The sequence below is a fragment of the Lissotriton helveticus genome, chromosome 11 (genome assembly GCF_964261635.1).
Source record: "Lissotriton helveticus chromosome 11, aLisHel1.1, whole genome shotgun sequence".
Classification (NCBI taxonomy): domain Eukaryota; kingdom Metazoa; phylum Chordata; class Amphibia; order Caudata; family Salamandridae; genus Lissotriton; species Lissotriton helveticus.
The window spans coordinates 840328225-840341429 of NC_136072.1; the positions used below are offsets into that span (position 1 = coordinate 840328225).

General features: G+C 41.8%; 1 protein-coding gene across 1 annotated transcript in view; it reads right to left on the reverse strand.

Annotated features, from left to right (window-relative positions):
• LOC144792163 (uncharacterized) overlaps positions 1-13205 on the reverse strand; it is a 581805-nt gene that overhangs the window by 356710 nt on the left and 211890 nt on the right. The window contains exon 16 of the mRNA XM_078667056.1: positions 4279-4542. Coding sequence (XP_078523182.1) covers positions 4279-4542 — 264 coding nt within the window. The remainder of the gene's footprint in view (positions 1-4278; positions 4543-13205) is intronic.

Genomic DNA, 13205 nt, shown 5'->3' on the forward strand with positions numbered 1-13205 from the left:
TGTTTGGGAGGATAAACCTGAAACTGCGCCGAGTCTAGAACCGCTCCGATGAAGAGAAGCTTCTGAGAGGGGCACAGGTGTGACTTCGGCACATTGATGGAGAACCCCAGCAGGTGCAGGAGGTCGGCCGTAGTCTGGAGGTGGCTGACGACTGTCTGGGGCGAGCCCGCCTTCAACAACCAGTCGTCGAGGTAGGGGAAGACTGAAACTCCTAACCTGCGCAGATGAGCTGCGACCACCGCCATCACTTTCGTGAACACCCGTGGGGCGCTGGTAAGGCGAAGGGGAGCACGGTAAACTGAAAGTGCTCGTGCCCTACCGTGAACCGCAGGTAACGCCGGTGGGCCGGCAGGACGGGGATGTGGAAATAGGCGTCCTGCAATTCCAACGCTACCATCCAGTCTCCTGGGTCTAGGGCAGCTAATACCTGAGCCAAAGTCAGCATCTTGAACTTCTCCTTCCGGAGGAAGCCGTTGACGATCCGTAGGTCCAAGATAGGGCATAGGCCCCCTCTGCCCTTCTTGGGTACCAGAAAGTAGAGGGAGTAACAACCACACCCTACTTCTGGCCCAGGAACGCGCTCGATGGCCCCCTTGGCCAAGAGGGCCGTAACTTCCTCTTGCAGAAGTTTCAAGTGATCCCCCGACACGCGGTGGTACTGAGGTGGCATGGCTGGAGGGGACGCCTCGAAGAGGGGGGAGTAGCCCCTTCGGAAGATTTGCAGCGCCCACCTGTCCGATGTGACAGTGCGCCAGTGGTGGTGGTGATGGCGTACCCTTCCCCCCACTGGAGTCACATGGGCCTGAAAGCACGGACTAGGAGGGTTTTGAGGCGGATGCTGCAGGGGCAGGTGTGGACTGGCCTCGCCGTTGTCCCCGACCGCCGCCACCGCGGTTTCCACGCCCGCCACCGCGCTGGATGGTAGTCTGCGGTCCGTGGCTGGCAGGACGTGTGGGGGCGCCCCTTCCTTGGCCATGAAAGGGGCGAAAGGCAGCCGATTGCTGGCGCGGGGCCGAGAGGCCCAAGGACTTGGCCGTAGCCCTGGAGTCCTTAAAGCGCTCAAGCGCATGGTCTGCCTTGTTGCCAAAGAGGCGACGGCCATCAAACGGCATGTCCATAACCCCTAGTGGACCATGGTAAGAGTTTGCCAATCTGTTGTCTCTGTACATATACTGTACTATAAAGATTTCACATTACATCTTTCTTAAGCCATGAAAAAATTCCTAAAATTCAGTGATGTGTTACTGTGCTCCTGATATTTCCTAGTTTGTTCAACCACTTAACTACTAAAATCACTCCGTGCTACTGAAGCCTTTTTCAAGGCCTTCTGTAGCTCCTGTATTCTAGTGGAGCATTCCTGCTTTATTTTAGCTTTATAAACGATCACCCATTCCCTAAAGGTAGCTTTAAAGGCCTCCCAAATTGAGAATGCTGGAGCTGTATTCTGGTTTCTTGGGAAAAATTCAATAATTCAAGCTTTGATTTCCTCTCTCCACAAGTCCGCTAGCATTCATCCATAAAATTGCCATTTACTCCTTGAGCTAGAATCAGCATCTTGAAAAGTTTGAGAAAATCTATGGAGTGAACTGAGAAAGCATTAGCCAAAAGGGCAGTTGACCTATTTATGGTTGGCGGAAAAGAAAAATCTAGATGAAATGCAGTGGGAAACCTCTAAGAAAAGCAGGTGAACTGCGCAAAATCCAGGAAGTGAAGATGTCAAGGGTCCATCACTGCAAAATCCTACTAAAAACATTATAGTAAAACTGCAGTTTTAGGCTTAGCCTATCTCTTTAAGCTATTTGAGGTAATTTTGTATAAAATTAAAAACCTTCCAAAAACGAGGGGACCAACCGACTCAATGGAGAGCTTTCACAGCTGGCTAACAGCCTCTGTACCATCCTCTATTGGACCGTAGCAGTTAACAAAATTAAGATGTGATCTCTCCACAAGGACCTTAAATTAAATCCATCTACCTTTTTATCCTGCTTAACATCTTCTATACGGCAGTTTACTTTACTGGACATATAAATAGCCACCCCCGAAAAGCTGTTGACAAAAGGCATAAGAAAATATGGGGATCGCTAACTTGGTTTAGTTGGATTTTAAGTGTTTTTCCTGTAAAACATCGGCTTTCAAAGATGATAACCAAGTCATAATTGAACCAAACATATGCCGATTTAGTATACCATTTGCATTACATTAACAATCTTAATTTAATCACTGTAATCAATCACCTATATATAGAATGAAAAACATATTTCCTTCCATATTTCCTTCCATCTCTAAAGCATGTCTCCGTCCTCTTAACTAACCAAACCAATCGAGGACTTTGGAAAAAATATAAAAATACTACTGAACCCGCCGGCTATAAATGTACAAAATACCAGTCATACTGCTATTTTCCCCCTAATATCCACCTGTGCAACCAGATACCCCCCTACGAAAACCCACCTCCCTGTGCTTTACACAAAGGGGGAATTATCTGCCTAAACCCAGGCAACCAACATTCTTGCAATTAACCCTGCTGGCTCTCTAAATTAAGAGACTATATATGGAATTGGCGATATGGTCAAAACATTGCTTTATGCATAATGGTTTTTTATCATCTTTGGAAGAAATCCTTAAAGATTCTGCAGGGTTATGCATGTGCTAGCAGTAAAAAGATCAAACCTGGAGATCTTAATGGCCTTGGAGAAGATATGGAAAATACCACAAAAGAGAAGAGACTTGCCCTTCTAAGCAAATGCTATCAAGTTTCTTAAAATGAGCAAATAACTCAAAGGGGGTAAATGTGTACAAAACATCAGAGGCTGCTGAAATGAAAGAGCTACATAGAAAGGTTAATACTATTGACATACAGTGAACATAGGATGAAAGACTTATGAAAAACTTGTAGAAACATTTAAAAGTTGCAACTTAAAAACAAAGAAATAAAACTAAGCAAGTTAAAAATACATCACAACAATGAAATGTGCTTGTTCTTGGAGATCTCTAAAGAAGCTGATGGACACGTTTCACTCTCAGCTTAGTTGAATAAACTAACATGCAAATACTAGCTGAAAGAAGAGCTCCATCAGCTGTCATTTGCCAGTTTGTCATATCTCATTTTTGGGTCCTCAGCGGAGGTCACCTTCAAAGTCTACCTACAAGTTTTCGCAGGGAAAGAAGCTAATCTATGAAAACAGTGTAAGGCATATTTCATTAAAGCTTTAACAAGACTGACATAATGATTTTTCACATATGGCCTAGAGTAATTTCAATGACCAAAGATTACAAAGAGATTGATTTCCAATATCATGGCTACCGCTGGTCAAGAACAATTAGTCCAGAGCTATAGTGAGGTTAATTCATTAAGTATGAAGCCACAAAAAAAGCAATGTGATAAAATATAGTCTGATTGAAAGAAATAACTCACAGCTTTTCTATTGTGGAGAGGGGTCCAAATCAGCTTTTAACGTTGCATGACCTACTACATGATATTGTTGAGAAGATACAGGAGGGAGGGTGATCTGCATGGTAAAGTTTAAATACTGAAATCTAGTGTGGTTTGCCTCAGGTTAGTTGGGGTAGTTTAGACAGGTTGTGAGGGAGATTCAACAGCCTACCCAATTGTCAACAGTTCCTGCGGTGTGAATGCAACACATTTACTAGCAACTGGGTGCCAGATGTAAATGTAAATGTAAATGTAGTAGTACTTGTATAGCGCACAAATGCTAATCCTCAGTCTCGAGTGAAAGATTCCCTCCTATAGGGGAAGCAGAGTGGGTCTTGTTGGGAAAACATTTTAAAAATATACCCCAGAGCATCACAGCACACAGCATTTAAATATATTTTATTAAATGTAGGGAACCAGGAGCTAGAATGATCAGTGTGACTGTAAAAGCCAAAGCAAAAAAGGCCAAAAGGAAAAGCAGAGTGGAGGGGATAGAAAAGGAGTGAAGGTGGAAAGAAAACAATGAGAATCCAAATGTAAAAATAGAGACAAGGTGGATGAAAGCTAAGTGATGTGCCAAACGTAAAAGAAGGGAGGAGCTCACATTGGAAAACATAAGGGAGATACTGCCAACATAACTTTTCATGAGAAACCTTGCAGTTGGATGCTATCAAACCAAAACAGTGACGATAAATGCAGGGAGTGGGTGAATAGAAAATACATGAGGAATAGAAAACAAACGAAGAGAGGAATACAAAATACAGTAGGTAGGTTAAGTGAAATGGGAGGAGATGAACCTTTAAATGTAAATGAAGTAAATATTCCTTGTATGGCCCACACCATACCTTTTCTTTATTCTTTTCTTGCTGTAACTCTATAAGTCTCTGTTTGTGCTCCTCCTTCATGATATTTGTGGCAGTGATTTGGACTTCCTTTTCTGCCCCAAGGGTGGATATCACCTCTCTTAAACGTAGAAATTCCAGTTCCTTCTCAGAGAGAATCTTTTCCAGACCTGCAATTTTTGAAGATTGCTCTGACACAGTTGATGTCAAATCCATGATTTTCTTATTTAGCACTTTCTTCTCCTCTTCAGCTTCTATAGACTGCGTCTTCAAAATAAAACCAACAAAATATTTACAGCATCTACCATGGAAAAAGCATGAATCTCAATTCAGCAGTCAGTGTATGCATAATAACAGCTTTAATCATAAACTTCACTATCATAAATGCTACCATTTTGCATGGAATATGTGCTCCTTTTTCCAATTATGGTAATTGCTCTTAGCTATGTTATTGGTTTTTCTCTAGCGCTTTCTATTCTCTTAGAAAGCCTTAAACCTCTTTGTCTGGTCGTCTGGTTACATTATTTAGCAAGTAGTTCATACCCCTGGCGAGGTCATGAAGACCTCTGATTTGCACAGAGAGTGCATTGTTGGGTGTAGTTATGGTTTGGCATATTAGGGATATGTCAGTGAGGTGCTGAGGTTTGTTAATGCAGCGGTTGCACAGTGTGCTGAATGTTGTTGTGCATACGGATGGGTATGGTAGTGAGTTTGACAATATATGCAGTAGTGCATGCATGTAATCATCTTTTGGGGTGGGCGGTATCTTATGTAAAAACTACACAGCTGTGCATCATTGGGATCCATTATCGTAAATGGATTTCACTTAATAGTGTCCGAAGAGCCTACCTTTTAGGTAGTGTTAAATCATCATGGAAAATGATGAGTGTACCCAGGAGTGACATAGGACCACTGGATTCAAGCTAGCCTGGCTGATGAGGGGTGATACCCCGCAACAGGTCTCAGGATGCTTGTTTCCGGTTCATTTCAGGTAAGATCTGGCTTGGCATTTCCAGCTGAACTGTTCCTCTGAGGAGGAGGGTCAAGACTGATTAGCATATGGCTGGTCCAAACTGGGATGGCATAGTGAGCAAAAGAATGATGGATTAAACCCACATCTCTTGACTAGGGGTGAGTGGTTGAAAAGCTTCAAAACTCCATCTATCACCTTGTTGTGGTTGCTATGTTCGTCCTAAGTGGACAAGGGTATGCCGAGACGTGGGTCCATTGCTCGCTGTGCCACTGGATTCAGCTAGGATGACTGACGAGGGGTGAAACCCCAAAACCGGTCCCAGGATGCTTGTTTCCAGTCCAGGGAGGACCTGGCTTGGCACTTCATGCTGGACTGTTCCCAGGAGTAGCAGGGTCCAGACTGATTTACATATGGCTGAGTTCAAACCGGAATGGCATAGTGTGGAAAAGAACAATGGATTAAACCCAGATCTCTTGACTGGGGGTGAACGATTGAAAACTTTCAGCACTCTGTCCATCATCTTATTGTGTTTGCTATGCTTTGACATGCATCTGATGACAGTAATCTGCCTCTAGATTTAGGAGAGGGCAGATGTTGAAACCCAGTAGGCTGTCAGACCAGTGTGCCTCATACCAGTCCATTTTATATCAACACTAAAATACTAGTAAAAGAGCTGTGCCACTGCCAGTAACCAAAGACCAAGATGCCAGATCGGCCCACCTGTCATAATATCAGACATCTTTAGAACACTATTGTTCTCTTGTCCCACATAAACAGGCCACTGACCCTCCTCTAAGTGAATGTCAAAAAGGCATTTGATTAGGTTAAAAAGAAGAGTTCCTCTTTATGGTCATTGAAAACATGGGCATTGTCTCCAAATTTATCTTCCATGCTTGTTTTTCACACATATTTCCAGTGACCACGGTTTGTGCTAATGGCATCCTATCTGAACCCTTCCCAATTAAGGGAGGGATCCGGCAGGGATGCCTGCTCTCCCTCCTAATGTTTGCCTTGGTCATTGAACCGTTGTCTGGGATTCTGAGAGTGGACTTTTTGTAAGTGAATTCCACTGGGGAACTGGGATTGAGGACTGGATTTCCCTTTATGCTGACGATCTGCTGATTTATCTGGGTGACCCCCAGAGTTCAGTCCACAGTTGCACCGCATCCCAGATTGCTTTGGATAATTTTTCACCTTAAATTAACTGGTCCAAATCGATTCTTTATCCTCATCTAGGATCCGCAAGCACAACCATCTGGTACCCGGAGGTGACTTCCAATATGTGGGCATGTATAAGACACTCTTGGCAGGCCCTAAAGAGATACCTGAACCATTGTACCCGACTCCCTTTATTGATAAAGGGATGGGTGACCATTACTAAGATGTTGTCTTTTCCCAAGCTACTCTAGGAATAACAAAATTACTCTTTCCGGTTCACATCATCACCACAAGTTAATGTTTCTCTCTGAAATTTCTTAAGGAAACGCAAGCCTTCAAGAATATCCTTGACAACACTCCCTGCAAATGATCTAGTGGCACAACAGATGAAATGCCTGAATTACTTGGGACACGATTTGGGAGGTTTCTTCCCCAGAGGGCTTCAGCGAGTGGGACACCATCAGGATATCACAGTTCAAAGACATAACATTCTGATTACACTTACGATTGTTCCCAATACTCCAGATTGAATGTGATCTTTACAGGTCTTAATTCTTCTAATAGCTTCAGCTCATGCATGCCCCCCTCACCTCAAAGATTTTGAAGAGAGAGTGGATTTTAATCCGTTTGCAGACAATTTAACAATGGGTCTATGCTAGGAAAAGAAAAATCTATTGAATGTATGGAACCTTGATTACAAACTCCCCCAAACTTTTCATAAATTGCAGTAAGCATAAGCGGTCAAGTTCGGTGAGCTCACAGAGCAGGACTGACAGGACACACTGATACTTCTCAGAGAAGAGTCTGTCTCTTCTTTTTTTTTATAAATATTTTTTATTCAGATTTTGAAAATTTAATGAACAGCACATATTTTATATAACATATTTAACCGTGAGGTGACATCAACACTCATTCTGACCAAAAAAGAAAATAAACTGTTAAGCATTAATACATCTAGATCCTAAATGCAATACATTCCTATATACAATCAGACAAAAGATTCATCAAAAGCCTGGATACAGTTAATACGGTTGATTCTAAAAAAAGCACTCAAACATATAACAAATCATTAATCAAGAATTACGTTTCCTAACATATACTAATATATATTGCGCCAGATAATTACTCCAATCCATTTGAGCATAGAATTCAGGGATCATCAACTACCAGTGTCTCCTTCCATCGTATTAAAGGGGCCCAAATATGTTGTCCCATAATTTTCGCTTTTTTGCGCCTTCTCTCATATATAGCTCTTTCCAAAGTAAATATTGGGAGTAGTCGTGACCACCACTGCTGAAAAGTTGGGGGCAGCGGATCAAGCCTGGCAGAGGCAATATTAATCCGTAACACAGCCATAGCCAGAAAGAGAAATTGATAGGAAGGATCTTGTACCTAGTTATTGCTAACACCGAGAAGTATCAGGGCAGGGGTTAGCATGATTTTCAAGCCTAATGTTAAATCAAGAAACTTCATTATTGAATCTATCAGGTTCTCGAGGGATGGGCAGGATGCAAACATATGAACCAAATCAGCCTTTGGTGCATTGCACCAAGAGCAGCTGGATCCTGCCTGCCCACCCCACTGTGCAATCCTTGCCGGAGTACAATAAAGTGCAAAGAGAGTTCTATAATGCTGTGCTTGAAGCCCAGGTGAGCATACAACCATCTGACCCAGTTTTAAAGAATCCAGGAACCTCACCTGTCGACAACCACCCGCTCCACCCATTAGGTTGCATGTTTATCTAAATCATCAAGTTTAAGTGCAGTTAATTCTGCCTATATTAACCTAATAGAAGATCTGTTATTATCTCTGATGACATGGATGACTTTAATTTTACTAAGCCCACTAAGACCCCCCCACCTTCTTGCTGAGAAAGCTGCGCAGCTGCAGGTATTAAAAAAATTACTATGATCCAGACCAACCTCCATCTGGATATCCCGAAACTGGCAAAAGCCCTCCCTTTGTATTAGATCCCCAACTTTTCGGACCCCCGCTCATCCCAATCGGCCATAATCACATCAAAAAATATTTCGGGAAACATGGGGGGTTTTATGAAGCTGTGTATAGTAGTTAATCCTTCCAAGACCAGTCTTTCTTTTGAGCGCTGCCCAGATTTGAAAAGCGGTTAATAGTGTCTTAAATTTTGTCCTCTTATAGTAGCTGGGCTTGCTAAATTTCATAAAACAGTACCCAGCTTGATCCCCGAGCAGCAGTTCATAAACATCAGGGAGTCTAGCTTCTTCAGCAGGTTCACCAGGGGGATCACCAAACAGTATACTCATATACTGAAGAGCCGCTGCCCAGTAATACATTTTTTAAATCAGGGACAACAAAGCCCCTCTTTCCCTTGGAAGTGACTTAAACCTTAGGGCCAGCCTTGTTTTCCCCTGCGCCCAGATGAAACGGTTAACTATACTCTCCAATGTTAAGAACCAATGTTTTTCGAATTCTAGTGGTATTGCCCTAAATAAGTACAGTATTTTAGGTAAAAACATAATTTTAACCACATTGCAGCGGCCGACTAATGACATGTGTAAGTTTTTAAATCTGTCAAAGTCAGCCCTCGCCTTCCTAATTACTGGTTGAATATTCCTGGCAACTAGATTCCCCAAGTCCGACATGATAATGATACCTAAATACACTGCTGACTCAGATACACGCGCGTCGGCCAAACTCTTCTTATTATTCCCTATTCAGTTTAAATACCCGCAGAGCATCCATTACTTCTGCAATAGGTAGCAGTGCATGGAGAGGAAATTCCTTAATAAGCCTCAGATGTGATACACAGTTTGGAAATGCTCATGCATTCAAACTTTATGACATTGGGTCTCCTTCCCCAAGCTGGTCCTGCTCTTCAAATCTGAGGGTACAGAAACCAACAGCTATCTCAAAGCTCTGGTGAACCTGGGTCTGGCAATGTCCCGGTGGGATTTTGATAACACTGGCCCTCCTCCAGCCTTTGAGGGGTGACTCTGTGGTATCAACAAGTGTATTTTCCTTAAATAATCAATTTATAAGAGAAGAGTTTGCCCTGAGAAACACCAGAGGATTTAGGAACTGTGGTGGGAGAACACACTGCCAATCAACCACTCATAATATCTTCTAGTTAAGGGGTAACACAGGTCATACTACTCACATATTACCATTGTGCAGATTTAGCTGCTACTGCATGGGCACTACTCTCATCATACACAAACGCACTACTGCTTCACTTACAATATGTATTGTGCAATGTACCTGATGTTTGTTAGTGAACTGTGTTGTTATTTGTTAGCGTTCTTGCTTTATATTGAAATGATTATAAAACAATGTATTAAATAAATCATCATTCTGAGTAGCTAATCATGTCAGAAGGAGAAGAAAAAAAACATTATTTCTTCTGATAATACAAGTTACCACTGCTCTGCATTTTAGGAAGGATTGTGGTGCAGATTTCATTTAAATGGAGAACTCTGAATTGATAATGCTGTTTTATGTACCTTGAATATCAAAAACATCATCTGCTTTTCACAACGAAAATGTGAAACTGTAAGCATTACTCATCTATTGAGATCACCCAGTATGCTATTGTATATATATATATATATATATATATATTTATTTATTTTTAGAGTTTTATATAGCGCAAACTAGACCCGAGGCATCGGTATCAGAGCCCTTTACATGAGCACCATTTTCATTACAGATAAACACATTCATTTATTTAGTTAGGCACGGGGATATTAAGTGATTTGCCCGCAAACAAAGGATGTGTAGCGTTGTTGCCGAGACTCAAATCCAGTTCCCCAGATCTGAGGTCGACCGCTGTCGCCGTAAGGCTACATCCCCTATTTGAAGAGCTATAAGATGATAGCTCACTTAACTCTAATGAATTTTAACCACTTGTGCTTCAGGTCTACTGTGGGCTTGAAAGGCTTATTAGGACCTTACTTTTACACAAGAAACTAGTGGGAGCATAGGTTTTCCTTTGAAGTTTGGAAAACCTTTCCAGAGACCTATTTCTTAACAGTGTGTGAACATGCAATCTGGTCTATGCATAGAAGCTTGGTGTAAATGGATTGAATATTTGGAGGAGTTTTCTGAAATCTCAGAGCGCATGTGATGCACAATGTTGAAAACCTATTTGTACTATGTTATACTCTGCATATTGATAAGCTATGAGATATTTCCTTCCACTTGGGTGCTTGAAAGCAAAACAAGTAATTTCTATTTGTCACCCAGGAATTTTCCGAATGCTGCAGGGGGCTTATTTACCCCTCTTTTCTTGGACTGATGTCTCCATTATTGAAGAAACTTAAACTCAGGCTGATATCACTGCTTTTATTAAATGCACTTGTGCTAAACCAACAACATGCCTCAAGCCTATCATAACATATCCACGCCATTGCTACTGTTGGCCTAGGTTGGCACCAGCTTCAAGCATACCAGCACAGTGATCAACATCCGCGTTTATCACATCCTCAGGTACCCCTTTCCTGGGCATACGAGACTTACTCACAGAGTGCTCCTGTAGGACCCCATCCAAAGGTTTTGTTTTGTATAGCCACAGAATTGGAATGTGCTACATTTCATGGGAGCAGGATGCTCTTGCTTAAAGTGAACCTACTGCACTCACAAGAGGTTTTACTCAAGTGAGAATTGGGTATCCCTGTGGGTTTTACAATGTCTAAGAACAGGCAGGGTGCACACAACCCCTTGTTTAAAAAGAAGGCTGGTGCCAGGAAAGGAGCTCAATGCTGCAGACTGACAACTGCATCTACAAGAAATACATTTAGTGTTAATAAACCTCATCCCACTAACTAATAGTGGACAAGGGTACAACAAAGCCTGTAGTTTCTAAAATGTCCAGCTAACAGCAATCTGAGCTTGGTGCCTTCTGGATTGTCAACTTATTTATTTGATGTTCAGATCTTGAACTTTGTTCCTACTAATTAAGAAAACCTCAGCACAGAGGGGTTAAAAAGAACTTGCATCATACGAAGGTTATAGATGATGAATAGATTGGGCTCTGTGTGCTAGAAAAGGCCATTAGCTCAGATTAAAAGAGGAAACAGTATACATAATATGTTTGCTTTCAAGTCCTTAGAGAACCTAACCAACACAGAGACAGGTTTTAACAATCTTAAAACCACAGATCGGTGGCAAACTCATAATTGTCTGATTTTTATATAAATTATGACAAGCATTCCAATCAAATTTGTGAACACAATTTGTCTCCTTCAGAGCATCCCAACCACAATTTTTTCCCTCTCTAACCTTGGATAACAGCAGAAGTTTTGATGTCCCTTTCAGCCAGCCTTCTATTAACTATCTAGGCGAATCAAGATAGATGTGCTGCTGAAGACGCTTTGAGACATCTCCCTTAGAACATTTGTCGCAAATGTTTCTGATCTGTTCAATTGGGTTTTACGAGATCTGTGCTCTTCTCAAGGCCTAGAGTTCTGTTAAGACATCTCATTTTATCTCAAAAAGGCAGTAAGGTTTATGTCTGAGGTATTGTAAACATATTTCCTGAAGGATTTCATACACTCATTTCCTTTTCCGGAGGAAACAGATATGATGAAGACCAGTACATTGTTTGGTCTGTAGAAACTATCAAAGAATCTGAGAGATTATTATTTCTATACAGAAGCTTGAGCTAGACCTCCATTTTTGTCTCAGCCTCCAGACTTTTTAATTTACCAGGGCTAGTGTTAAAAACACACCTGTGGGGGCCTCCAGCAGCATTTATACCAAAGACTTTGATGGAGCTTCCGTTCGCAGCTTGGTTTACCCCTTACCTAATTGTGAACTTGTCGCCTACTGGTGAGAATCTTGAATATGGAGCTAAAAATAAATACCTATCCCATTTAGAAAGAGAATAGGGATTTTTCTTAGGCACTGCTCATCGTTTCTCTTGGGCACTCCTCAGTGAGGCCTCATCATATGTGGGAGTAGTGAGGCTTATTTCTTTGTTGCGAGTGTGATCTGCCTTAGGTGATAGCAAAGTCCCTCTGCTTTTGATGAAAGACTTTGACCCTAAAACAGACTGGAATGGATACCTGTGAAATAGATTAGAGTTTCTTACATTGTTCCCCTGTTCTTCTGTAAAATGTGATGTTTTATTTTAAGACCCTGCTCTTCAGTAAGCTGCTCTTAAGAGCGACCGAGTCCTGCATCTAACTTCTCAGTGGCAACAAATGCCTTGACTTCAAAGGACTGAGCAAGTCTGTGTCGAAAAGAAGTGAAGATTGAAGTGATATGACAGAGGCCAAACAGGCTCCAAGGTGAAGGTCTGACCTCTTGATGGGACTGGACCCTGTGGCAGAAGATTCTGCCTCCTAGCAAGTCACTCAGTTTTCCTCAATGTAGTAAACAACATTTTGTGAAAAATGTACCATTCCTTGAAAGTGTATGTTTTTCCACACCTGAGTGGACGTTTGTTGAAGACAGCCAGCATGGCTATGGACAAATTAGCTGAGAAAGAAACACTGTTATAAAACAAACTTATTGACCTTACCCTAACAAAAAGATTTGGAAGGTGGATGAAACTAAAAGAAATTGAATGAATCAGAAAATATGAAGAAAAAAGTTTTTTTCAAACCACTATTTGGAAAACGAATTTGTTTGTAGGTTGATCAAGTTCAAGGAGGTCTTTATATCAACAAGAGAGATAGGGCTCGAGTAAACACTCCTGTACCCCATAAAGTATATCAGAAACAACTGAGGAGTGATTATGTGAAACGTAACCTACGTGAAAAGCAAAAACAAAAACAAAGTGACAGGTTGTTCCAGGACCCCTACCTGGTTCAGGCAAAAC